The 24339-nt window shown below is 45.6% G+C and overlaps 1 protein-coding gene across 2 annotated transcripts in view; it reads left to right on the plus strand.

Moving 5' to 3' along the window:
- Positions 1–24339, plus strand: part of atp2a3 (ATPase sarcoplasmic/endoplasmic reticulum Ca2+ transporting 3) — a 212196-nt gene that overhangs the window by 18533 nt on the left and 169324 nt on the right. For both annotated transcript variants that reach the window (XM_063031520.1, XM_063031519.1), the window contains exon 2: positions 18709–18726. In XM_063031520.1, the coding sequence (XP_062887590.1) occupies positions 18709–18726 (18 nt within the window). The remainder of the gene's footprint in view (positions 1–18708; positions 18727–24339) is intronic.

Here is a 24339-nt window from a genome sequence, read left to right on the forward strand (position 1 = left end):
ATGTGCCTGTTCTGTTGTTGTTCATTTTTTTTTGCGTGGGGAGGAGGGATTCAGCTTATGAACAGGAAGTAAACTGCAAACAAAGTAAACAGTGCAGAGCACGTGTCACCTGACCACCCATGCTGTCAAACTTAACGACCGAAACTAAAAGGCAAGTGATCATTTCATTAAGTCTTTGCCAAAAGAATGGACAGTTTCAGAGACTAATCACGAAGACAGTCTTGCTGCGCAGTCTTTAACCGTCCTTGCTTGATAAATGTCATCCTTGATGGCATATTGCTCTGAGGAAGAGCAGAGACATGGTGCTCATCCAGAATGACAACTGGGTGAGGTGAGTTGTGGCCCCTTGACTGGCAGTAGCTGCTCAGAGTTGAGAAAGGGACAGAGTTCACTGAGGTACCTTTTGGACGAGAGGAAGTTCTTGCTTTGTGATGCACTTCCTCTGCACTCGCCAGTCTTTCAACAAGAAGGCTTCTAACCTTTGCCCAATTCAGTTGCTCTGTGCTGGGAGGTTGCTTACTAAAGTGCAAACACTTAAGAGTCTGTTTGGCTCTGGAAAGTTGTCAGGTCAGCTGAAAAGAGATTCTTCGACTGCCTCTGGAGAGCCATAGCATTTGTCCGGCCCCCAGCACAACATTCTCAAATCCATAGCTGCATTATCAGTGTGCACTGCCCTAACCCTGGTTGCATGTTGCACTGACTGCCCATCAAGACACTTACAGTGAAGGTCTAGCTTTTCACTCAGTTTGAGACTTGGTCCTTCCACAGCATTGCGAAGACTTAACTTCTAGGACAGACAACTGGCAGACTGATTGTCAAACACTTCTAGTCCTGCTGTGACTAGATCTCAATGAGCCAAAAACCAAGCCAAATCTAATGCATCTGCAGCTCCTGAATAAGAGTGTTATGGAGACTGGTTTGACCTGGGATGGATGGAATTTCTCTCTGTCCTTGTCTGTACAGATGGAATTGGCATCAGTAGCAACTGTTAATTAGGCTTTTATTGTGATAGAACTGCAGAAGGGGGTGTTGTGAGTCTTTGTTGCTGTAGACCTTGACTGTCAATACCTGGCTTGAGCGAAAGGTGTGTTGGGTGTGTGGTGTGGACAGCTTCTACCTGCAGAGCTGGAGTACTGTCTTTTCAGGGCCAAAGTATGTTTGGACATATTCTTTATTAAGCTGCACTGGTTGTGTGATGGCAAAGCATGACTGACGATTGTACACTCACCACTGTCTAAACCAGCTACTTCTTTATACACCTTTGCCTCTGCTAAGGCAGCCTCAGGTTCACGCTTTTCCCAAGTGCACTTGATGTAGCCTGTACATCTCCTTTCTCCATGACTACATGCGCATTGTCCAAGGCTATGTGACCTTTGTCCATTTGCATCTCAACTTCAGTTTTAGCATAAGCCACTCTCATTCTTGCTGCCCAGCTCTGGCACGAGCTTGTGCTGTGGCTATGCTGATTGTGGCTTTGTTTGAGCATCAGGAAGACACCTCATTCTGACCTCACTTCTAGAGCGGACTCGTGGAGCAGTGATAGATTAATAGCGATGAACAATAAAGATAATACTTCCTTCAAAGCATGCTTAGTAAATGTTTACCGATATTAAGAAAACTTAAGACTCTCAGATATTGCTGTTTCAAGGGCAAGTAAAGAGTGGATGGAGATGGATGTCTTTCTACCAGGCGTGTTTCAAGTTGAAATCCGTATTAACCGGCGCAGGAACTGGTGTATAAAAACAGCTTGTGAACAGGAAGTGATGTTACACAAAGTGAACTGCATGCAGAGCAGACAGCGCCTCTAGAGGCAGAACAGGTTCTGTGGCGTTCCTTTGTGGCTGCCTGCAAGAAGATGAATGTCTTGGTTGTTTCTAGTGTTCATACTTCGATAATAAATGTACTTTGAATTTTTGAACCTGCAATCTGCCATTGTTATGTCCATCTTACCAATAATCCTGCAATGATCCTTGCTACTGATATTTGGCTGCGCACTCCCACCTGACTATGCCTGCTCTGGTTACTGGACTGGCTAAAAGGGAGAAGGGAAAGACACAGGCGAGGGCCCAGTGGCCCTGAACTCTGGTAATGAAAGCTGGTGCAGTAAGTCTTGTCTGATTCTGCATTACACACATTCTGGTGAGCAGAGGCCTCTCCCTCCCAGGGGTTACTTCACTGGAGACACAGCACTAGGGTGCCTCTGGTGTAAGTAGGGTGGCACTGAAGTGATTGATTGAAGGCTGCTTTTAAGAGGTCATGTCAATTATGTTAAAACTAATGTCCCGTTTGCTCAGACTGATTGGCACAGTGATGCAAAGTTCTGGAATCAACTGTTCTGATGAAGCAAAGGGAATCAGTAAAGAAAAAAAAATCCTGTTACCTATGGGTGAACGGTCAGAGTAATGGAGAAGGGTTCCTGTATCCTGTTACCTATCGGTGAATGGACAGATTAATGGAGAAAGGTTCGTTTATCCTGTTACCTATGGGTGAATGGTCAGAGTAATGGAGAAGGGTTCCTGTATCCTGTTACCTATGGGTGAACGGTCAGAGTAATGGGAAAGGGTTGGTTTATTCTGTTCCCTATGGGTGAACGGTCAGAGTAATGGAGAAGGGTCCGTTTATCCTGTTCCCTATCGGTGAATGGTCAGAGTAATGGAGATGGGTTCATTTATCCTGTTCCCTATTGGTGAATGGTCAGAGTAATGGAGAAGGGTCCGTTTATCCTGTTCCCTATTGGTGAATGGTCAGAGTAATGGAGATGGGTCCATTTATCCTGTTCCCTATCGGTGAATGGTCAGAGTAATGGAGATGGGTTCATTTATCCTGTTCCCTATCGGTGAATGGTCAGAGTAATGGAGATGGGTTCATTTATCCTGGTATTTTGTGGGTTGGGGACCTGGAATGCCATGTTCATTCAGGTAATGAGCCTACCTTCACTGGAGTATTCATATAACTGTTCTCTCTGGTCACATAGTTCCTACTGATGGACAATCTGCCTGAGTCCTATTAATAGGAATGACAATGGAACAATTTCTCTCTCCATTTGATAATTTCAACTTACTTTTGTGGTAGATTCGCTGTTTGGTCTGATAGTGAATCTTGACTTCACAGGCGCATTATGTGGGTCTGAGAGAGAGCTGCAGAAGAATACTGAAACCTGTAGAATGTGATGGGAAGGACTGATGTAATTACACAGGTCGATAGACCTGCTGCAGCTGGGAGTGTTGTGAATTTAAATAACTTTACTGAAGCAGCAGCTGAGATGAGATGAGATGAGTGAGGCTGTGCTTTAGGGGATTTACCACGTGAAATCAATAAAACTGTTTGTCTCATAGAGTTACAGTTCCCCCGATCAGCATCAATTTATCCTCTGGGCAGAGTGGTGATGCAGATGAACAATGTAACAACAGAGTCCGGGCGAGAATTACTCAATGGCTGCTGCTCCTGGGCTCTGAAGGTCTTTCAAAGACTTGATGCTGGAAATCCTGCATAAATGCTGGTGCTTGCTTTGAATGGCACACACACGGAAGAGAGAGTTCTCGTCTGTCATCATTCACAATTAGGTTGGCATTGGTCACAGGGAGAGAGGCCGTTCACCCGTCTCGGAGTTTAGCACTCTGACAGTGGGCATGTTATTGGGACTGATAGTCACATGGGGAAAGGAGGGCTGGAACAGAAAACACTGGCAAAGGGAGCATGATTAATTATGTTTGCACAATATGGTGTAATTCTTCTGCACCTTTGCTTTTAATGAATACTCTCGATACTATTTGTTCCAATGTGTCCAAGAATGTATTAATAAGCATCGGTTGCCTCATACTTTCGCAGGATCATGCCTCGGGCACATTAAGTATTCATTGCACAGATATTCTCATTACCTCATTTGATCACAATCTGTTACATTGCCAGACATCCCATTGAAAAGGGTAATGAACAGAAAGTTGACTAAAGAAAGAGTAACTGGAGAAGTCTCTGCCCGCTTCCCCCCCCACCCCCTGTCATAAACTCTTGTAGTTTTCCTTCCTCTACCTCTCTTGCCTATTCCACCTCCTTTGATTATTTCCCTGCTTCGTCCTCTTTATCTGGGATTTCTTGCCCACCCCTTTTGTCCAGTACTTGGCTATGTCATTTTGAGTTTCTGGTATGGTTAAAGGTACTGTGGGTACTGTGTTAATGCCCGCTACGCAGTGTGTACAAGTACAGAACCTGAGTTCAGAATATTTGCAAGAAGCTTCTCTCATGATCTCGCCTCTCTAACCAGCCTTGAGGCTCCCCAGTCTTTACTTGATCTGGGTGTGAGTAGCTAGTTGCCCTGCCAGAGTAATTGCAGCAGTTGTAAACACCAAGATTAATTTCTGCACATCATCACAGTTATGTTGACTGGTTTCAACAGCCACTAGGACCCCACTGTCCACCCATTGTGTAGCTTCGTTGTACGTTGGATGCAGAAAGGAAGTGGCTAACTAGGTGCTGTTTGGGAGGGATCATGGAGTGGGGAGGAAACGCACTTTAAAGAAGGGGTCCCAGGAAAGTTCACTGTCTGCTATTCCTGGACTTTCTCCATGAGGGTCTGAGTCCTGAACTGTTGCCAACTCAAAGTGCTGCTAATGCCTTGCTTCCCATTCAAAGGTTGATGAAATGTCCTGTTTAAGAGTTTTAAGCACAATGGTGCTGCAATGGAGCACTGAAACGTAGAACCGGTTTAAATTCACTGTTCAAAAGATTATCTCATCATTATCTGCGGTTGTTTGTGAGAGCTTGCTGTGTGCAATTTGCATGTCATGTTTTCAACGCTGACTACTCAAGTGTTAAGTTTGCTGTAAGTGTGCTCTACGGTATGCTGAGTTTCAAATGGTGCAGGGTTGTCTCCACTGCACTTGATCTTTTTTAATGTTTTCCAGTAAATTGCTGATTTGCCTTTCACCATTGTCACTGAGCCACAACGTTTGACATTTTCCTCCTCTCCTACCGCCTGGCTCTGCTTCACATCTGTCAGATTAAAGCAATGAGCGACAGATGCCAGAAAACTGAAGCAGAAATGGAGACTACTGGAGGTATTGGACGGGTCAGGCAGTATCTATATTGTGGCCTGATGCATTTCCCCAATGTTTTCTCTCTTTATTTTAAGATAAAAATGCCAGCCTGATCGAGTAGAAAGGGACAAAGGAACAGAACTTCTGTATTGTGCATGAGGCATAAACAAATTCCAGAGCGAGTCAAGGGAGAGTTACGTGTTAAAGTCCCGAGCACTGTGATTGTCAAACCCTCAAGGGCTGTAACAGGAAAAAACAAGTCAGTGACGGAGAGGAAATGGGATTCCCTGGCCCAGGCTTGTTTGCAATCTCTGTCGCTGGTATTTTACCAGATGAGAACTGCAGGCCTGAGTGGGTCCTGCAGCTCCAACCTTCTGGCTGTTTGGTTCGGTTACTAAGGGGAGGAACCAAGCCTAGTTTATTATGTGTGACTATGCTGAGGTCTCTCACTAACAGGGCAGAAGACTTGAACCTCGGCTTTCAGTGCTGTTGGTAGAGCAGAATACACGTGACAAGGGTCTGCAGCCGGAGGAACATTCAGCTCTGGTGGCCTGAACTTAGTCCCTCTGACGACTGGACTTTCTGCCCTCTGCTGCTTCATGCTGCTGACTGGTTGCTCTGCTTTGGAATTGAAGGTTCCAAGGTGGTGGACTCCTCGCGAGCACGGGTTATTCACGGTGCCTGACCAGCTTCTGTGGTAATCCGTACAGCACCCAATTTGCCCCTTAGCTGGCACCAAAACAGCCATTCGGCCCATCACTCCCATGCTGACTATTGAGCACCTATTTGCACTATTCCCACTTACCAGCTCATTGCCTTCCATGATTTGATTTGGGTGATTTGGAGATGTGGTTCCTGTTCACAATTACCCTCAGGGCCTTGACACCGACTGTCCTGGGGCTCAAGGATGACTTGCATCCTCCAGTTCTCATGTGACGGAGGCCTTGCGGTTGGCTTTGCATACAGACTAGCACAGCCACTTGAAAGAGTGAGGGCTGGGTTCAGAGGTGGGGGTGGGGGGCAATGGGATTGGACACCAGGTTCTTTATGCCCTTGGCACTCATCTGCCTGCATGCTACATGCACGTTGACCAAGCAAGACTTCTGCTCACAAGTAAACGAGAAGCTGCAGATGCTGGCAATCCAAGAAACACACAAAATGTTGGAGGAACTCCGCAGGCTAGGCAGCGTCTATGGAAAAGAGTAAACAGTCGATGTTTCGGGCCCACGCCCTTCAGCAGGAATGATGAAGGGTCTTGGCCCAAAACATCGACTGTTTACTCTTGGCCTGATAACATCTGCTCCACCCTTTTCCTCGGTCTGTTTACTTCCCACCTCCTCCGTTCCCTGTTTTGTCTCCTTCCTCCCAGTCTAATTCCTAACATGGGTCTACACGTGTGCTAAACAGCAAATAAAGAAGACCGGTGGCTTCGGATGGGATCAATGCTCTGTATCCCCGTCTGTGAGTGCTATCGCAGCACAGCCTGAGCTCTGTATGCCTAGTAACCCTGGTTGTTGGAACTCCCTGTCCTGGTGGCTGGGAAGTTGCCCCAGGAAAGTTTTGGGATCGAAAAGATCAGCTCCTGTGTGCATTTCTCTCGTGTAACAGCTGCCTGACTTGGTTTGATGACGGTTCTGCAGAATTCACTGGATAAACCTCAATGCATCCCTTCATAGTTTCTTCCTGCACCTGTTTCTCTGGTTCGATCATCAGACTCCACCACTTCATCCCTCCAGTAGCTTCTGTTTGGATTAGTTACTCTGCCTCTGCATTCGAGGGCTCTGCTTAAGGTTAAGTTTCTGACATTAGTAAGATTGTAACGTGCCAACCTTGCATGCGATCCCCCACCTGCCTGAGTGAAGATGTAAAGGGAACCACCTGCTGCTGATCTACTGCCCGACCGTTTAGGGAAATCCTTTAGGAACCAGACTCTAAACTTGCGGGTTATGAACAGCATAATTTGGAAATCAGCATTCCTGAGCAGTGTTACCACATTTGTTACTTAAGATGAGCTTAGAAGGAGTTGGGTGTGTGCTCCTATCAATATATTTAATGATAATTCACAACGATTACCAAGTTGGGTTTTCAACTTGGATGTTATCCTGCATCGTTGGCTGTCTGAACGTCTATTTAAACAATATTCCACAGACATAAACACATGAATTTAATTTTATTCATGTGGCGATACAGCGTGGAGTTGGCTCTTCCAGCCCTTCAAGCCACATCGCCCCACAACCCCCAACAAATCCGATTAACCCTAACCTAATCACGGGACAATTTACAATGACCAGTTCACCTGCTCGGTCTACCCTTCGACTATCGGAGGAAGCTGGAACACCTGGAGAAAACACACGCATTCCACGGGGAGGATGTACAGAACGGCGTGGGAATTGGACTCCACACTCCAGAAAGCCACGAGCTGTCGTAGCGTCGTGTCAACCGTTATATGCCTGTGGTGCCCAATTTCTTTGTTTGTGGGGACTTTTCGTACAGTACTTGTGGCATAGTTTACATCAAGTGGGGGAGGGAGGGGGTAATGGAGTTTGACAGTTACTTGGAGAGGTTGGAATATTGTGTAACAGTTGCAGGCTGTGCCAGTTCCACCTGTCCATCGTGCTTTAGGTGGACATCAGGCTTGTGGAGTGGGTCCTCAGTGCTGTTGACTGTTCATTTCCATTTTTGTTAAGCTGAGGGATTGTCGGCCATTCTCACCAACATGAGGCTTCTGACCAGCCTTCGTGGTGGCAGCAGTGGTAACTGAAGGGTATGAACACCAGCATCATGCCTATCTGAATGGTGCAGGCTGGGAGAAAGAGGGCCAGGCAAACCAGGCCCAGCCAAGCAGGCTGTACGCACCAGTGTTTACCAAAGTAAGTAGTAATAATGAACAGAAGACTCTCACTGTGGATGTTTGCCAAATTTCTTGGACCGGATCCCAGCTGGAGTCTGACTGACCATGTGAGTGTGTGGAGGGGTTTCTGGGTTGGGGTGACGGGCTCCTGTGCTGTCAGCATTCAGTCCTGACTGACTGTCCCTCTTGAGGTGGGGACGGGTGTACGTCCACTTCTTTCCAGCATCTTCTTGCTATCAAGCTGATTTCTTCTCACTGAGATTCCAAGTCTCAACCCCACTCGGCACTCATCGCTGTATGTAACATTGAGAGGTGTGCGGTGGTTATAGTAAACTGGAGTTTGTGCCTGACCGGTGGTTACCAGTCAAACTGTATTCCCTAATGAAGTCAAGCCACTACCGTTCATCGGTCGTGAAGAAGGGTCTCTGCCCAGAACGTCGACTCTTTATTCGCACCCATAGATGCTGCCTGACCTGCTGGGTTTCATCAGCATTTTGTGTGTCTGTTACTCTGGACTTGTCACATCTGCAGAATCTCTGGTGTATATGATAAACTGTATTTCCTCCTTTTTAAAACTCATTTGCTCGAAAAGGTCATTAACCTAAGACATTAACTCTGCTATTCTCTCCAAAAATACGGACTGACCTGCTGTTATTTTTAGCACTTTTGCTTTTATTTCAGATCTCCAGCATCTGCAAGTGTTTACTTTTCTACATATTCTTGCCGGGTTTAACTGTTCTGTACATTTTCTCCTGCATTAACCTCTACTCTCTGAAACTCGATCTTTCTGAACTTAAAAGCTGCCAGAGCTTTTAAGCCTCCCCTCCCCAAGTAACCGTTGTGCAGTTTGATGTAATTTCCTATGTAGAAGGTGACCTGTTAATACACAATGCTGCCATGGGTAAAGCACTATTTTTGGTGTGCTGATTGAATTCACTTTGCCTTGCTAATTTGCATTCTATATTAAACTAGTTTAAAGAATTTTGTCTGAAGTGGCAGGTCTGAGGTGTCACTCAGTGTGTCCAGGGCATATGCTGATTTGTAAAAGGTGTTAGTCAACAGCCTGCTGGGGAGGTGTTACAGAAAGTGAATGTGAACTGCAGGAATGCATATGCATGGTCATTAACATGTGTTGGCCTGTCTCAAAGTGAAGTTGTAGCCAACTTGTTGTGTCCAGGTGAATCTGAGGTAATTAGGCCACAACATATAGATGTGAATCAGTTCCCATTTTAATGCACGTTTGGACTTTTTTTTGTCTTTCACTCTGTCTCGCACAGTCTGTAAGTTATTCATCTATAATATCAAATAAATGCTGAAAATATTCAGCAGGTCAGGTGGCAACTGTGGAGGGAGGAAAAGCCTGTGTTTCAGATAACTACTCCCATTCCTTCAGCAAATGTTGCCCTGGGTTTGTGCCGTCCTTCTCATCCTAAGGCTGGGGCTTGAGATGAAGTTGCTGGCGGGAGGGGGTTGAGTGGGGAGTTCTCTCCTCTCTCAGGGGACAGGATGTTTGGTGGTGAGAAAGGGGAGCTGAGGCGTTAGAATGGCGCGTGGGGCTTGTGTTTCAGATACTTTTTAAAAAAACAACATTGTTACATTTGGTTTCCTAGTTTCTTTCTCACTTTCTGTAATTTCCAGCGATTAGTGTGTGAAGTGATCATATTTGGTTTAGGAAGCACATTGCAATTTTCAGTGAGTTTGCCATCTGTTGTTGCCCGTTGTTGTTGAATTGCAGCAGTGTGTGGCTCTCTGGAGACACATTAACCGTAACTAACACGAATCAGGTTCTTAATTGTGTTTCAGAGTATACAGTTATAACGTATAACTTGGTAATTACAGTAGCAAGATTCCTACAGCCGATTGATTAGAGATGGAGCTTGGAACGTTTTTTTTGACAGGAGTAATCAAAGGCCCTGTGGCTGTAATGGACGAATGCACTGTGTATCTCCAGTTAATGAAGAGAGGCGTATGTTTGAAATGACTGGCGGGGGGGGGGCGGGTGGAGAGTAATCACCTTTTCCTGAAGAAGACCATGCCTTCCTGAGATATGGTTGTTGATATAATGTGTAGGTTGGGGAGAGGGCGAGACAGAAAGACTCTTGTCAGAAATTTCTCAGTAGAAGGCCACAAATTTTCTGTGCAACAGCTTGATAAATAGGTGAGGAGGGTGTGTCACTGGCAACTTGTGAATCGCTACTAATGATATCTGGTTAAAATGCAGGCAGGCATCGTACAAAATGGTTCCCTTAACCAGAGTGATCTCTGGTAAACAGCTGGGTTTCTGCTAATGCAGCATTACTCTTCCGTGAGCATGCAGTATGCGAACTGATGTTAAAGATAACAGTTCAACCCAGAAACCACCGTGAAGCTGATCAGGTTGTGATTGAGCTGGCAGTACTTAAGCTTTCCAGCATTTTGTTTTTCTCAAAACATTATTCACCTGTGAAGCCTCAAAATGACAAGGAGGCTTTATATTTCCGTATCGGCTACATTTCCTCATTCAGTGGTCCCTTTACTCAGTACATTCATTAATGCAGATATCTAATCAGCCAATCACTTGGCAGCAGCTCAATGCATAAATGCATGCGGACGTGGTCAGGCGGTTCAGTTGTAGCTCAGACCAAACATCAGAATGGGGAAGAAATGTGATCTAAGAGACTTTGACCATGGAATAATTGTTGGTGCCAGATGGGGTGGTTTGAGGATCTCAGAAACTGCTGATCTCCTGGGATGTTCACTCAACAGTTTACAGAGAATAGTGGGTGGCAGTTCTGTGGGCAAAAATGCCATGTTAATGAGAGAGGTCAGGAGAGAATGGTCAGTGGTTCCAGCTGACAGAAAGGTGACGGTAACTCAAGTAACCACACTTCACAACAGTGGTGTGCAGAAGAATATCTCTGAATGCACAGCACCTCGAACCTTCAAGTAGCCAGGCTACAGTGGCAGAAGACCACAAACATAACTCAGTGGCCACTTTATTAGTTACCCCCTGTCCTTTGTGAGTGCATTTCTTATGGGCCATTTTGCCCCTTTGAGTATATGCACAGAGCAGTTCCATTCCTCCACAAATTGTTCTCATTGTACCCTATTCTCCCACAAGCCGATGCTCTTTCATCAGGCGCTTTTTCTTCCAATCTTGTACACTGCATTTGTTGCCCTGAGTGGCTGGAAAACCAAATGCAAATTTGGTGACCGCTCTGCAAAAACCCTTCATTCTGTCTCCCGTTCTCTCTCCACAGGTGCTGGCTGACCTGCCGGGTCATTCCAGCTTTCCATGTTTAAAATACAGCGGTCTCCTGGATGTGGCTGGGTACTCCCCAGGCAGTGGTACACTGAAGCACTGCTGCCACATGGACTATAATTGATACTTGTCTGCATTTTAAATAGCAAATTGCTGTTTCTGTTTCTTGTCTGGCACTGATTTCATACCTTCAGACTTTTATTTGGTGTCTCTGTTAGTAAAGGAACTGCAGGTAATAAAGTTAACAAGAAAGTCCTGTTAAAAAGTAATTATTATCTTGGGATAGCCCACAAATCATCTGTTTTGTACTGAAAGTCATAACAGATTAGAATGCGCTACAATTACTGCAGAGTGGTCAAATGTAGATGGTAGCTCTGCTGCTGTCTGAGAAGGTTTCCTGTTCCTAACCTCCAGTCTTGGTCATGTACGTGGGTGTTGGCTCGGACTCCATAAGAATTAGCAATGAATTCTGAGATTAAAACTTTGCAGAGCTGCATTTTTCCCCTGATACTAGAGGGAAGGTTTCCACTTGGGTGGTGTGTCTTTTCCAGAAGATGTCAACCAGGCCTTGTGAGCCAACAGGGTGGAGGAGAAGGAGGGTTGGAATGGAGTACTATGCTGCTGGAAGTTCATTGAAACCTTTCCAACTTCTGTTCTTGGCCAGGATAATACCAATCATGCCTGTTCTTGACACTTATGTAGGTTTCCATTGAATAAAAGATGTCTTGAGATGACTTGGTTGAATGGAGTTGAGGTTCTTGCTGGTGGTTCTGCAGTAAACAGGTGGGAGTAGCGGGCCGTGTCCTGTGACGGGGAGCTTAGGGAGCAAGGTGATGAAGATAAGTACAGGGTGCAGGAAAAACTTTGTCTCCACACTGTGAAATGTGATCAGTCCTGTTTGCTTTGACATTGTAATAACTCACCTGTTTATCTATGTGAATGAATGGAAACCCACACATTTTGTTTGTTCTGTTGCCTGGAAATTGGTCCCAGAGTCCATTTTTTCATGGGGAATGAGTTGAGGATGAAAATGCAACACACACACACACAAAATGCTGGAGGAAATCAGCAGGCCAGGCAGCATCTCTGGAAATGAATAAACAGTCGACGATTCGGGCTGAGACCCTTCATCGGGGTCTTGTGAATGTTCTGCGCCTGTAGCAGGATCTGTGAAGCTTGTGCTTGGCTGTGGGTTCTTCTGGTTGTCTGCTGTGTGACCTGGGGAACCTCAGGCTGCACCATGGTTTCTGATACTCAAAGTAAATATACAAACAAAGTACACCATGTTCTACCCTGAGATGCATCATCTTGTGGGCATGTACAGGAACAACAATAGAACTTACAAAATGTTATCACAAACACCGACGACAGCCAACGTGCAACTAAAAAATAGTGCTGAGAACACGATAGCTTGAAAGAGAGTCTGCATGGTCATAGAATCTGTTCAGAGTAGTGCGAATTGAAGTTATCCAAGAGATTTGGGAGCCTAACTGTTGTAGGGTAATAACTGTTCCTGCACTTGGCGGTGTGCAGCCAAAGGCTTCGGTAACTCCTGGTGAGAAATGGACGTGTCATGGGTGGCGGGGTTCTTTGATGGATGTTGCTTTCCTGTGACAGCACTCTGTTGTGTGGAGGGCAACAGGCACCGTTTCTGGCATGCTGACTAGTGTTGGATAGGCCGGATCTCCAGGCAGGGCCCTCATGCAAAACTAGGCCTTCTCAGCCCCCACCAGAAGTCTACTTCCAGGCAGGGCCCTGCACAGGACCCCGACCAGCACCTGGTGCCCCATTCAGATAGAGCCCTTTAATTCAATTACCTGTGGCTCTCTTTCAGGCTCCGGGACACTGATCTACAGCTCTCTCCACATCAACTCCCCCTCCAAACCCATTTGATGTCAATGAATTGAATTGACTTTATTATTGACATCCTTCACATACATGAGGAGTAAAAATCTTTACGTTTCATCTCCATCTAAATGTGCAATGTGCAATTTATAGTAATTTGTAATAAATAGTATGAACAACAGGGCAGTCAATGTAACATAGAAGCACAATTGTATCAGTGTGAGTTAATCAGTCTGTTGGCCTGGTGGAAGAAGCTGTCTCCGAGCCTGTCACATATACAGATGCGCTGGGAGACCAGCATTACTTGCAGATCAGTAAGGGGGTCAGCAACTTTGAATTCCTCAGTGTTATCATTTCAGAAGATCTGTACTGGGACCAGCCTGCAAGTGCCATTACAAAGAAAGCAGTGTCTCTACTTTCTTAGAAGTTTGTGAAGATTCAGCATGATATCTAAAACTTTAACAACACTTCTATACTGTAGATGTGTGATGGGGAGTATGCTGACTGGTTGCATCGTGGTCTGATATGGGAACACAAATGCCCTTTTACAGAGAAGCCTGCAAAAGTAGTGTTGTGGCCCAGTCCTCGCTGGAATTTAGAAGATTGAGGGGGGATCTTATTGAAACGTATAAAATCCTAAAGGGATTGGACAGGCTAGATGCAGGGAGATTGTTCCCGATGTTGGGGAAGTCCAGAACGAGGGGTCACAGTTTGAGGATAAAGGGGAAGCCTTTTAGGACCGAGATAAGGAAAAACTTCTTCACACAGAGAGTGGTGAATCTGTGGAATTCTCTGCCACAGGAAACAGTTGGGGCCAGTTCATTGGCTATATTTAAGAGGGAATTAGATATGGCCCTTGTGGCTAAAGGGATCGGGGGTATGGAGAGAAGGCAGGTACAGGGTTCTGAGTTGGATGATCAGCCATGATCATACTGAATGGTGGTGCAGGCTCGAAGGGCCGAATGGCCTACTCCTGCAACTATTTTCTATGTTTCTATGTTTCTATCACGGATAAATCCCTCCCCAACACTGAGCACATCACACGGAATGCTGTCGCAGGAAACCAGCATCCATCAGGGGCCCTCCCCATCCAGGCCTCGTTCTCTTCTCGATGCTGCCATCAGGAAGAAGGTTCAGCAGCCTCTGGAACCACACAATGAGGTTCAGGAATTGTAATTACCCCTCAACCATCAAGCTTTTTTCTCTTACTTTCTTTCTTGACTTTGCACAGTTTGTTGGTTTTTTTTGCACGGTGGTTGTTGAGTGTGGCCTTTTATTGATTCTGTTGTGTTTCTTGTATCTGCTGTGATTGCTGCTAGAAAATGAATCTCAGGGTTGTATATGGTGACATATATGTACTATTGTCACAAATTTACTTTGAATTATCAGACAATCACTGGAGGAGTTCCACCTCCTTCCCTTTCTCCCATAGTCCACTGTCCTCTTACATCAGTTTCCTTCTTCCTCCTATCACCCTCCTTTCACCCTCCTCTCGCTCAACTTCCCCCCCCCCCAAAAAAAAACTGGTCTCTCTCTCTCTCCTCCCTCCACCTTATTCTGGCTTCTGCTCTCTTCGTTTCCAATTCTGATGAAGAGTCTTGGCCCAAAACATCAGCTGTTCATTTCCCTCCATAGATGCTGCCTGGCTTGCTGAGTTCCTCACATTTTGTGTGTGTTGCTTAAGATTTGCAGCATCTACAGAATCTCTTGTCCACCAGCAGCCCACCTCCCAGTTTTTTCTCAGCGTACTGCAATGGGATTGCGGTGGTTGGAAAGATTTTCCTGCAGAAGGCTAACTCAGAGAGATCCATCTCTTGAACCTGGGGCAATACCACATCAGTTGTCGGCCTGTAATGTATCATCTGCCAAAGGCATCACTGTAGGAGTTGAGGATGCTCTGACCTGTCTGAACCAGTAACCACGTCAACTGGTAATTCCCAGAAGCAGCTGGATAATGCTGGACAGTTGATCGCCCTACTTGATCACTCCTTGGAATCTCTCTCTTTCGGCATCAGTGGTGTCTGAGACGAAGTGACAACAATGATTGAGAAACTTTTGCTGCGGATTGGCTGTGGTGGCCCTGAAGATCTCATTGAGTGAGAGCACTGATCCCAATCACCTAGCCCCATCCTTTCCTCCTCCACAGTTCTGCTGTCTTCACCAAAGAACACTTGGAGCTTCATACATATCTGGTAAACTAGGTGAAGAAACCATGCATTGAATTGCAATCCCCAACTGTTTGTCAGTTGTGAGTTCCACAATCTTCATTGCACGAGACATCATCTAGATATATCATATTGCATCTGGCTTGAGATGGTGTCAATTTTAATAACCTTTGTTCCCACCAGCTGATTGATGCTTCTTACTGTGAATCCACCCTGCCCTCCAGGACTGTGTTGATGGGATTCTGGTGTGTTGTTGAGCTCTACAAAGGGGAAGATCCCAATTTTCATTGCTTGTGTGTGTTGAATTGATTGCTACTGGGAAAGGTCCTTCTCCTTTCTCCATTCCTGAAGCTGCCAGAATCGGGAATGGAAAGTGCCACGTCTGGGTCTGGGCAGTGTGTGAGAATGTGGTCTGGACTGCTTGTGATACTTTTGTGTCGAATAGCCCCACTCCACAACAATTCACAGCAGTGGAAGTTGTCAGTGAGAAACTGAGTTAGAAAGTTTGGTCAAAGGGATGTTCAGGGGAGATGGGAGAGCCTAAGGAGGCAACTCGTGAGGTTGCAGTGCAGGACCAGTGCTGGTGTGAAGGCTGTGTAGATACTGTGAACTGTGATTCTGTGGTCCTTGTGGGGTTGGGGGGGGGGGAGAACATTGTTTCATACAATAAACTCTGATTAAGTTTATTTTAAAAATGTCTGAGGTTAGCAGCTGTCAAAGGGCGAGTGTGTACTTGACACCATGCCACGGGTAATGACACTGGAGTGAGTTCCTGTCAGAGACTGCTGTTGACTAGGTCCTTGTGTAGATCAGCTCTTTGCTTTCGGAAGTGATCATCTGTCAGAGGACAGATCCCTGTCTCCAATGGCTTGCCTTTTATCTGTTAATAACCCTTGTGGACTTTTTGACGGGATTCTGTGTCCATTCCACACATCACTGTTCACTCACTCAGCATGAATATGTTGTGCAAAGCTGTTTATACCTGTCTTTAAAAAGTTACAGCAGACAGCACTATTTATCTTTGCTTCTATCTCTAGATTGCTGTAAAATCTGCAATTTACTTTGAACATGGCCACTGCACACACCTAGACCATTTCTGAAATTTGTTCCCATTTTAGTAACCCGCACCTATTCCATTCATGATCTCGTCTGCTTTTCACCTCGCGTGCATTCCTTGAAGAGACTGGTCTCTTGTCTCGTCATGCACAGCAGCTTCCCCCACTCTAGTGATCTAGGCTTTCTCCTCAGTGGCTGGAGTTGAGGTTCAGCTCTGTCACGTACAGGATGTTGTTAGCTGTTCACAGAGCTCGCTGCTTCCCCTGCACAGTGGTACACTGGCTTTGACAAGGAGGTGGGGTATCATTGATTAGAAATTCCTGCACCCCTGTAGTGTGTTCCAACACTCTGGGCAGCACAGGGATGAATGAGAATTTCCAAAGGATGTGCTACTAGCCCTGTGCGACTTGTCTGTATGGCCAGCTCACCACATGGTGCGGCTGCCCACCTGTCAGACCTCCCACTGGAGACTGCCCTCCAGGGCCAAGGGTGGCACCAACACCCAGCTGGACCCAAGGCCTGGGTGGCAGAGCCACATAAATATGCCAGCTGGTCTGGAGACTGCCCCCTCTCTGCAGGGGTGAACCATCTTCCCCATGGGTGCACACCTTGGAGTGTGTTGGGGGGGGGTCAGAGCCCTAGCTTAAGGGGAAGCTGGCTGCAGGGGAGGCCTGGAGAGTTAATATCTGTAAGGAGAGGCTCAGGATACTTGGGGGTGATTGTGGAGGGTGTTAAGCAGTGCCTGAGGTAATTATACAGAAGGGTTGAATATTTGCAGGGATGTGCAATTGAATTTTCACTAACTAGCAAAGCCATGGACTTTGGCGTTTATCTGGTGTGTTGCCAAGGCTTGGCTTTTATCTAAACTAGACAAACCATTCATCAGGTGTGCTGCGATTCATAAGTTTATCCACTAGGCTTTAAACAATCTTTGGTTTTCCAAAGGAACATCCAGATATGTCTTGCAGCACCAGATCTGAAAGATCACTTCATCTTTCATTTGGTTTAAACTTTCACATGTTTATCCAATTGCATCAATCAGTTTCAGGAATATTTACATTGTCTTCCAATGTTTAGTGAAGTAGGAAGCATTGAAGTGAATGAATGTGAAGCCAGTTCTCATCTTCAGTGGCTGTTATTCTCACTTTAGACTCATTCCTTGATCAGCCTTCGGGATCCTGCAGGGCAGATTAAATCCTGTGTCTGGCACTGTGCGGTTTCAGTGCAAGGTGTGGGTGTGTGTTCAGAGTGACTATGCCCACTTGGCAGCTGGATATGCACCCGAGCAGTCTTGACATTTATAAGCTTGTGAGCCTGCTGTCAGGATGAGCGTGGTGATCTTGTGTGGTTGAGATGCCCAACAAGGGCCCCGCGCAACCACCCGGTGACCAGCCATGTCATTTCCTGAGGGCGGGGGTCGTAAAACACCCTGACAACTCCCACCATCCAGACTAAAATCAACCCAGTCAGTTTGTCAGGATGGGTGTAAAATGGATACTAGTTCAGGAGATTATATTGAGTGTAAAGTGAATCAGCTCTCTCTGTCTCAAGAGATGGCCACTCCAGCTGGCAGCAGGTTCCAGATATCCTTCACTCTCTGGACAAGGAAGTGCCACACTCCTAACCTGCTCTGGCGACCGGCTCTTGATCCCCTGCCTCACTGACATCTTCTGAAATACCACGAGTTAATGGTTCTCCTTGTGCTAAAATTTGGGATTTTTATTTCACTAAAACGGTATAAAAGGATTGCCACTGTGTTAAAACCCCACAGTGAGACACATTAATTGAAGAGGCTTCTCTCATGGCCAAAAGGCTGTGGGTTCAAGTCTCAGTGCAGAATGCTGCATGTGGTGATTGCTGACAATCCCAGTATATTACTTAAAGGGTACTTTATTATCACAAGTTCATGCCTCCCATTGGCACAGAGTGGATGAAAAGGTTTCCCTGTTACCATTCAAGATCAAGGAGGCTAACCCTTGCTGTCTGTGGGATCTTCCTGACCGCAGACTAGCTGGAGAGTTTCCTACAATGCAGCCGGAAGTCTGCGCTCAGCAGAACTTCATACTCCGCACAGTGCAATGGCACTGCTGAGGCTGTGATACCTGTCCTGTGCCTTTTATTCAGATAGAGAGGCTGGCCTGGCTATGGAGTAAAATGGCTCCAGAAAGCCACCAAAGATTCCCACCTCTCAACTGTCTATCTGGGTTGGGCTTTGGAGCATTGATGGGGATGAATTTAAAATGCTCATTTTATTCAGTGTAAATTTTGAATGAATTTGGTAGGCACAGTGGGGGTCTCATCAATTTAGACTTTACAAACTGCTTGAACTTTTATCAAATGTGGAAGCTGCTTTCCTATTACTTATTGGGATTCTTGGCTCTCAAAACAAATTTTGGGCAAAGTATGGTATGAGTCATTGAAACTGAGATTCATAATTATAAAGTCTTCAGTCCCACCTGTTGATTAATTGACTAATATATTTATTTTTCTTTCTTTTCCATGGTCTTCCTGAACCAGAACTGCCAGCGGAAGAAGGTAAATATTGACTTTTCCATTTGTATTTTAAATTACTTGCAATGAATTATTTCTGAAACCCATGAATTTGCATATGGCATTTAAATCTCTTTAGAGTTGGAGTTTTTTGATTGTGGAATAATGAACCTTTAAGTAATAGTGTGAGAGTGTTTAGACATGTCACTGATGTCAGGAATTTTGCAGTAACAGAGGTCTTAGTGAGGATGCCCAATTGAGCAGCAAACTTCATCTTGTTGTCCACGTGTTGTCATCATTACTTGAACCACATGATTTATGTACAATTCAAATTGAGAACTTGATCTAAGACGAAGAAGTGAGGGATACCATCCCAAGACCTATGGCATTGTCAGTGGGGCTGCAGTGGTACACAACCATGGTCATTTGTTTAGCCCAAACCCTCCTCCTCCCATCATTCCAACCCAACTTGAGTACAGCTTGTGTCAGAAAGTGCAGGTAATAGCCATCTCCAGCAAGTCTATCCATTCACCCTTGACATTCAATACTGAACCATCCCATCACCCGGTAACCTAACCTTCAACAAACACTGAGACACCCCGTCAACCCGTCACCTTCAACAAACACTGAATGGTCACATAAATATTGGGTGATTTTCTAAAATTCCTCAAATTAGATCAGCAGAAAGGATTTGTTACAAACACTATGTTGCTGGCATCATTTGCTGCCCATTGCTAAACTGCTAGCTGAAGTGGTGTTGTCTTGAATGTGTGAAGGAGCTCACAGGGAGAGATTATCAGGTTTTTGTCCCAGCAGTGATAAAGGGTGCTGTTTCCAAAGCAACAGATTGTGTGACTTTGAAGGGAGCTTGTAGGTGGTGGTGTTCCTGAATATCTGCCAAACTTGTTTACATTGGTGGAGTTGCTGAGTTTGGAATATACCTCAAAAAACAATTATAAATCTGCTGGAGGACAGTGTTTATAGAGGTACGCACTGCAGCCACCATGTCACTGGCACAGTGATTGAATGCCTGGGCTGGTAGTTTGGATGCCTATCATGTAGATTGCTTCTTCCTGCATGAGATGAAATTCCAGACTGTCATAGCTGCACAGACCTGGGACCTGAAGTGTGTTCCTTCATGCTTCTAATTGGTGGTAGTGGATGTATTTTGCGATTTCTGCTGTGAAGATATTGACCTTTAGTCTGCTCTTGTCATAAACTTTGTGTGATGCACTTTTTAAAGCATCATGTCAGCGGATCCCAGATTGTTAATGTTTGGGGTAGTGGCACTGAATGCCAAGCAGGGTGGCTCAAATTTCTTGTTGAAAATGGTCTTTGCTGGCACTTCAGTGGTATGAATGATACCTGCTTTGATGTCTTCTGGCTCTGTTTGCCCATGATTGAGACCACTTTGTTATCAGGCGAGATGTGAACAGAACAGCAAACATCCCCTCTTCTGGTGTTTATTTGAAGATACAGCACAATATAAGCCCTTCTTGCCAATGAGCCCGTGCTGCCCAATCACACCCATGTGATCAATTAACCTGTACATCATCTTTGCCTGATTGTTCTTTGACATCAATTTTACTGAGGCTCTTTGATGCCACTCTGGGTCGAATGTGTCCTGGGTGAGACCTTGCTTCTGGAATTCAACTGTAGTCCATATTTGGATGAAACCTGGAAGTGAGTGGCCACAGTCAAACCCAAGTAGGCATTGGAGTCATAGAAAACAACAGCACAGAGGCTCTTTGGCCCATCTAGTCTGTGCCAAACCATTTACACTGCCTAGTCCCAATGATCTGCCCCCGGACCAGAGCCATCCATACATCCATATGCAATGCATCTATCCCAACTGCTCTTAAACATTGAAATTAAAATCGCTGGCAGCTCGTTCCACACTCTCACCAACCTCTGAATGAAGAAGTTTCCCCTCATGTTCACCTTAAAAATTTCACCTTTCACCTTTAAGCCATGATCCCCAGTTGTAGTACCACCCAATCTCAGTGGAAAAAGCCTGCTTGCATTTACCCTATCAATACCCCTCATAATTTTTGTATAACTCTATCAAAATCTCCTCTCAATCTTCTACATTCCAAGGAATGAAGCCCTAACTGTTCAATCTTTCCTTATAACTCAGGTCCACCAGAGCTGGTAACATTCTTATAAATTTTCTCTGTACTCTTTCAATCTTATTTGCATCTTTCCTGTAGGTAGGTGACCAAAGCTCCAAGTTAGGCCTCACTGACATCTTGTACAACTTCAACATAACATCTCAACTCCTGTACTCAACACATTGATCTATAAAGGCCAATGTGCCAAAAGCTTTCTTTATAATCCTATCTACCTATGATATTACTTCCAATGAATTGTGGATCTGTATCCCCAGATCCCTTTTGTTCTATATACTCCTCAATGCCCGACAGTTCACAGTGTAAGACCTACCCCCGTGGAACACTTTGCACTTGCCTGCATTAAATTCCAGCTGCCAATTTTCAGCCCATGTTTCCTGCTGATCCAGATCCCACTGCAAGGTTTGATTCTCTTCCTCGCTGTTCACTACACCCCCAATCCTGGTGTCATCCATAAGTTTGCTGATCCAGTTAACCAACATTATCATCCAGATTGTTGATATAGAAGACAAGTAACAACGGATCCAGCATTGATCCCTGCAGCGCTCCACTGATCACAGACAACCATCTACTACCACTCTGGCTTCTCCAGAAAAGCCAATGTCTAATCCAATTTAATATCTCATCTTGAATGCCAAGCAACTGAATCTTTTTGGCCAACCTCCCATACAGGACCTTGTCAAACATCTTGCTGAAGTCCATATAGATAACAACCACTGCATTGTCTTCATCAACTTTTCTGGTAACTTCCTAGAAAAACTCTGTAAGATTGGTTAAACATGACCTATCATGCACAAAGCCACACTGACTATCCCTAATTGGTGCCTGTCTATCCAAATACGTGTACCCATTCCCTTAGAATGCCTTATAATACCTTTCCCACGACTGACGTCAGACTCACCGGTCTATAATTTCCTGGTTTAGGTTTACAACCTTTCCAATCCTCCAGTACCTCACCTGTCACTTAGGGTGATGTAAATATTTGTGCTGAGTCCCCTGCAATTTGTGCACTCACTTCCCACAGTGTCCAAGGGAACAGCTTGTCAGGCCCTGGGGATTTGTCCACCCTAGTCAGGGCTGGGGAATTGTCCACCCTAGGCAGCCCCTGGGGATTTGTCCACCCTAGTCAGGGCTGGAGATTTGTTCACCCTAGTCAGGGCTGGGGAATTGCCCACCCTAGGCAGCCCCTGGGGATTTGTCCACCCTAGTCAGGGCTGGGGATTTGTTCACCCTAGTCAGGGCTGGGGAATTGCCCACCCTAGGCAGCCCCTGGGGATTTGTCCACCCTAGTCAAGGCTGGGGATTTGTCCGCCCTGGGCAGCCCCTGGGGATTTGTCCACCCTAGTCAGCCCCTGGGGATTTGTCCACACTGGGCAGCCTCTGGGGATTTGTCCACCCTAGTCAGCGCTGGAGATTTGTCCACCCTAGTCAGTCCCTGGGGATTTGTCCACCCTAGTCAGGGCTGGAGATTTGTCCACCCTAGTCAGTCCCTGGGGATATGTCCACCCTAATTTGCCTCAAGACAGTAAACGCCTCCTCTTCTATGACCTCACTGCATCTTTACCTCAGTTCTACAGACTGTCCATGTCCCAAGTAAATACAGATGCAAAAATTGCATTGAAGATCTCCCCCAACTCTTTTGACTCCATGCATAGATTACCATTATGATCTTCCAGAGGACCAATTATGTTCCTTGTAATCATCTTGCTGTTAAGATATTTGTAGAAGGTCTTAGGATTCTCCTTCAGCCGGATCTGTTGCAGTAACTTCGTGCCACCTTTTAGCCCTCCTGATTTCTTAAGCGTTCTCTTGCATTTTTTATAGTCAAGCACCTTCTTTGCTCCTACCTGCTTACACCAGCTGTACACCTACTTTTTATTTACTAGGGCCTTAATATTTCTCAAATACCAAGGTTCCTTAGACCTGGTATTCTTGCCTTTTATTCTGACAGGCACATACAAGCTTTGCATTGTCAACATTTTTCAAAACAGCCCGTCCCAATCCACACTTGCCAGATCTTTTCTGATACCATCAAAATTGGCCTTTCTCCGATTAAGAATTTCAATCTGAGGACCAGACCTTTCCTATAATGACCTTAAAATTAATGGTATTGTGATCACTGGATGCAAAGTGCTCCCCCTATACAAACTTCTGTCACCTGCCCTGTCTCATTCCCTAATAGGAAATCAAGTATTGCAAATTCTCTCATTGGGATTTTCCTGCACACATTTGACAAACTCTATCCCATCTAGTCCTTTTACAGAATGGGAGTCCCAGTCAATATGTAGACAGTTAAAATTACCTATTATTATAACAATTTTATGTTTCTTGCAACAGCCTATGATCTATCTACACATTTGTTCCTTTAAATCCTGCACTGTTGGGTGGTCTATAAAAAGCCCCATTAACGTGGTCATACCTTTCTTATTCCTTTGTTCTACCCATAACTCCTCACTCGACGAGTTCTCCAGTCTGTCCTGACTGAACACTGCTGTGATATTTTCCCTGACTAGTAACTACACTCCTTCCCGCCCCCCCCCTTTTATTACACCCCACTCTGTCACGTCTAAAACAACGGAACCCTGGAATACTGAGCTGCCAGCCCTGCCCCTCCTGCAACCAAGTCTCACTAATGGCTACAATATCATAATTCCATGTGTTGATCCATGTCCTGAGCTCATCTGCCTTTCTTACAATACTTCCTACATTGAAATATACACAACTCAGAACATTAGTCCCACCATGCTCATCCTTTACATTCCTGACTTTGTCTGGCATCCTAACATCATCTGTCTCCACAACCAGTCCACTATCTATTGTGGTGGACTGGTTCCCATCCCCTGCAACTCTAGATTAAAGAAACCCCTCCCCCTCCCGCATCCCTTCCATGCAGTACCAGCAAACTTTCCTGCATTTTAGGTACAGACCATCTCTTCTGTACAGCTCCCATGGAGCCCAATGATCCAAAACTGTGTTAAACTGAATGATCTTCCTATTTCTGGCCTCACAAGCACGTGACATGGGTCGCAATCCTGAGATCACTATCATGGAGGTCCTGTCCTTTAACTCAGCACCTAAATCCCTGAACTCACTTTGCAGAACCACATCACTCTTCCTACCAGTGTCGTTAGTACCCACGTGGACCACAGCCTCTGAATGATTGCCCTTCCACTTAAAATTGCTGAGTACTCAACCCAAGATGTCCCAGACCCTGGTACCTGAGAGGCAACATACCATCTGGAAACAACAGGAATTCTGCAGATGCTGGAAATTCAAGCAACACACATCAAAGTTGCTGGTGAACGCAGCAGGCCAGGCAGCATCTCTAGGAAGAGGTACAGTCGACGTTTCAGGCCGAGACCCTAAACTCACCTCTTTCCCCCATCCCTTCTGAGTCACAGAGTTAGACTCAGTTCCAGAGACCTGGCTGCTGTGACTTTCTTCTGCTAGATCAACCCCCCCCCCCTCCCCACAGTATCCAAAGTGGTTTACCTGTTGTTGAGGGGCTTGGCCACAGGGGTACTCTGCA

The sequence above is a fragment of the Mobula hypostoma genome, chromosome 23 (assembly GCF_963921235.1).
Source record: "Mobula hypostoma chromosome 23, sMobHyp1.1, whole genome shotgun sequence".
NCBI lineage: Eukaryota > Metazoa > Chordata > Chondrichthyes > Myliobatiformes > Myliobatidae > Mobula > Mobula hypostoma.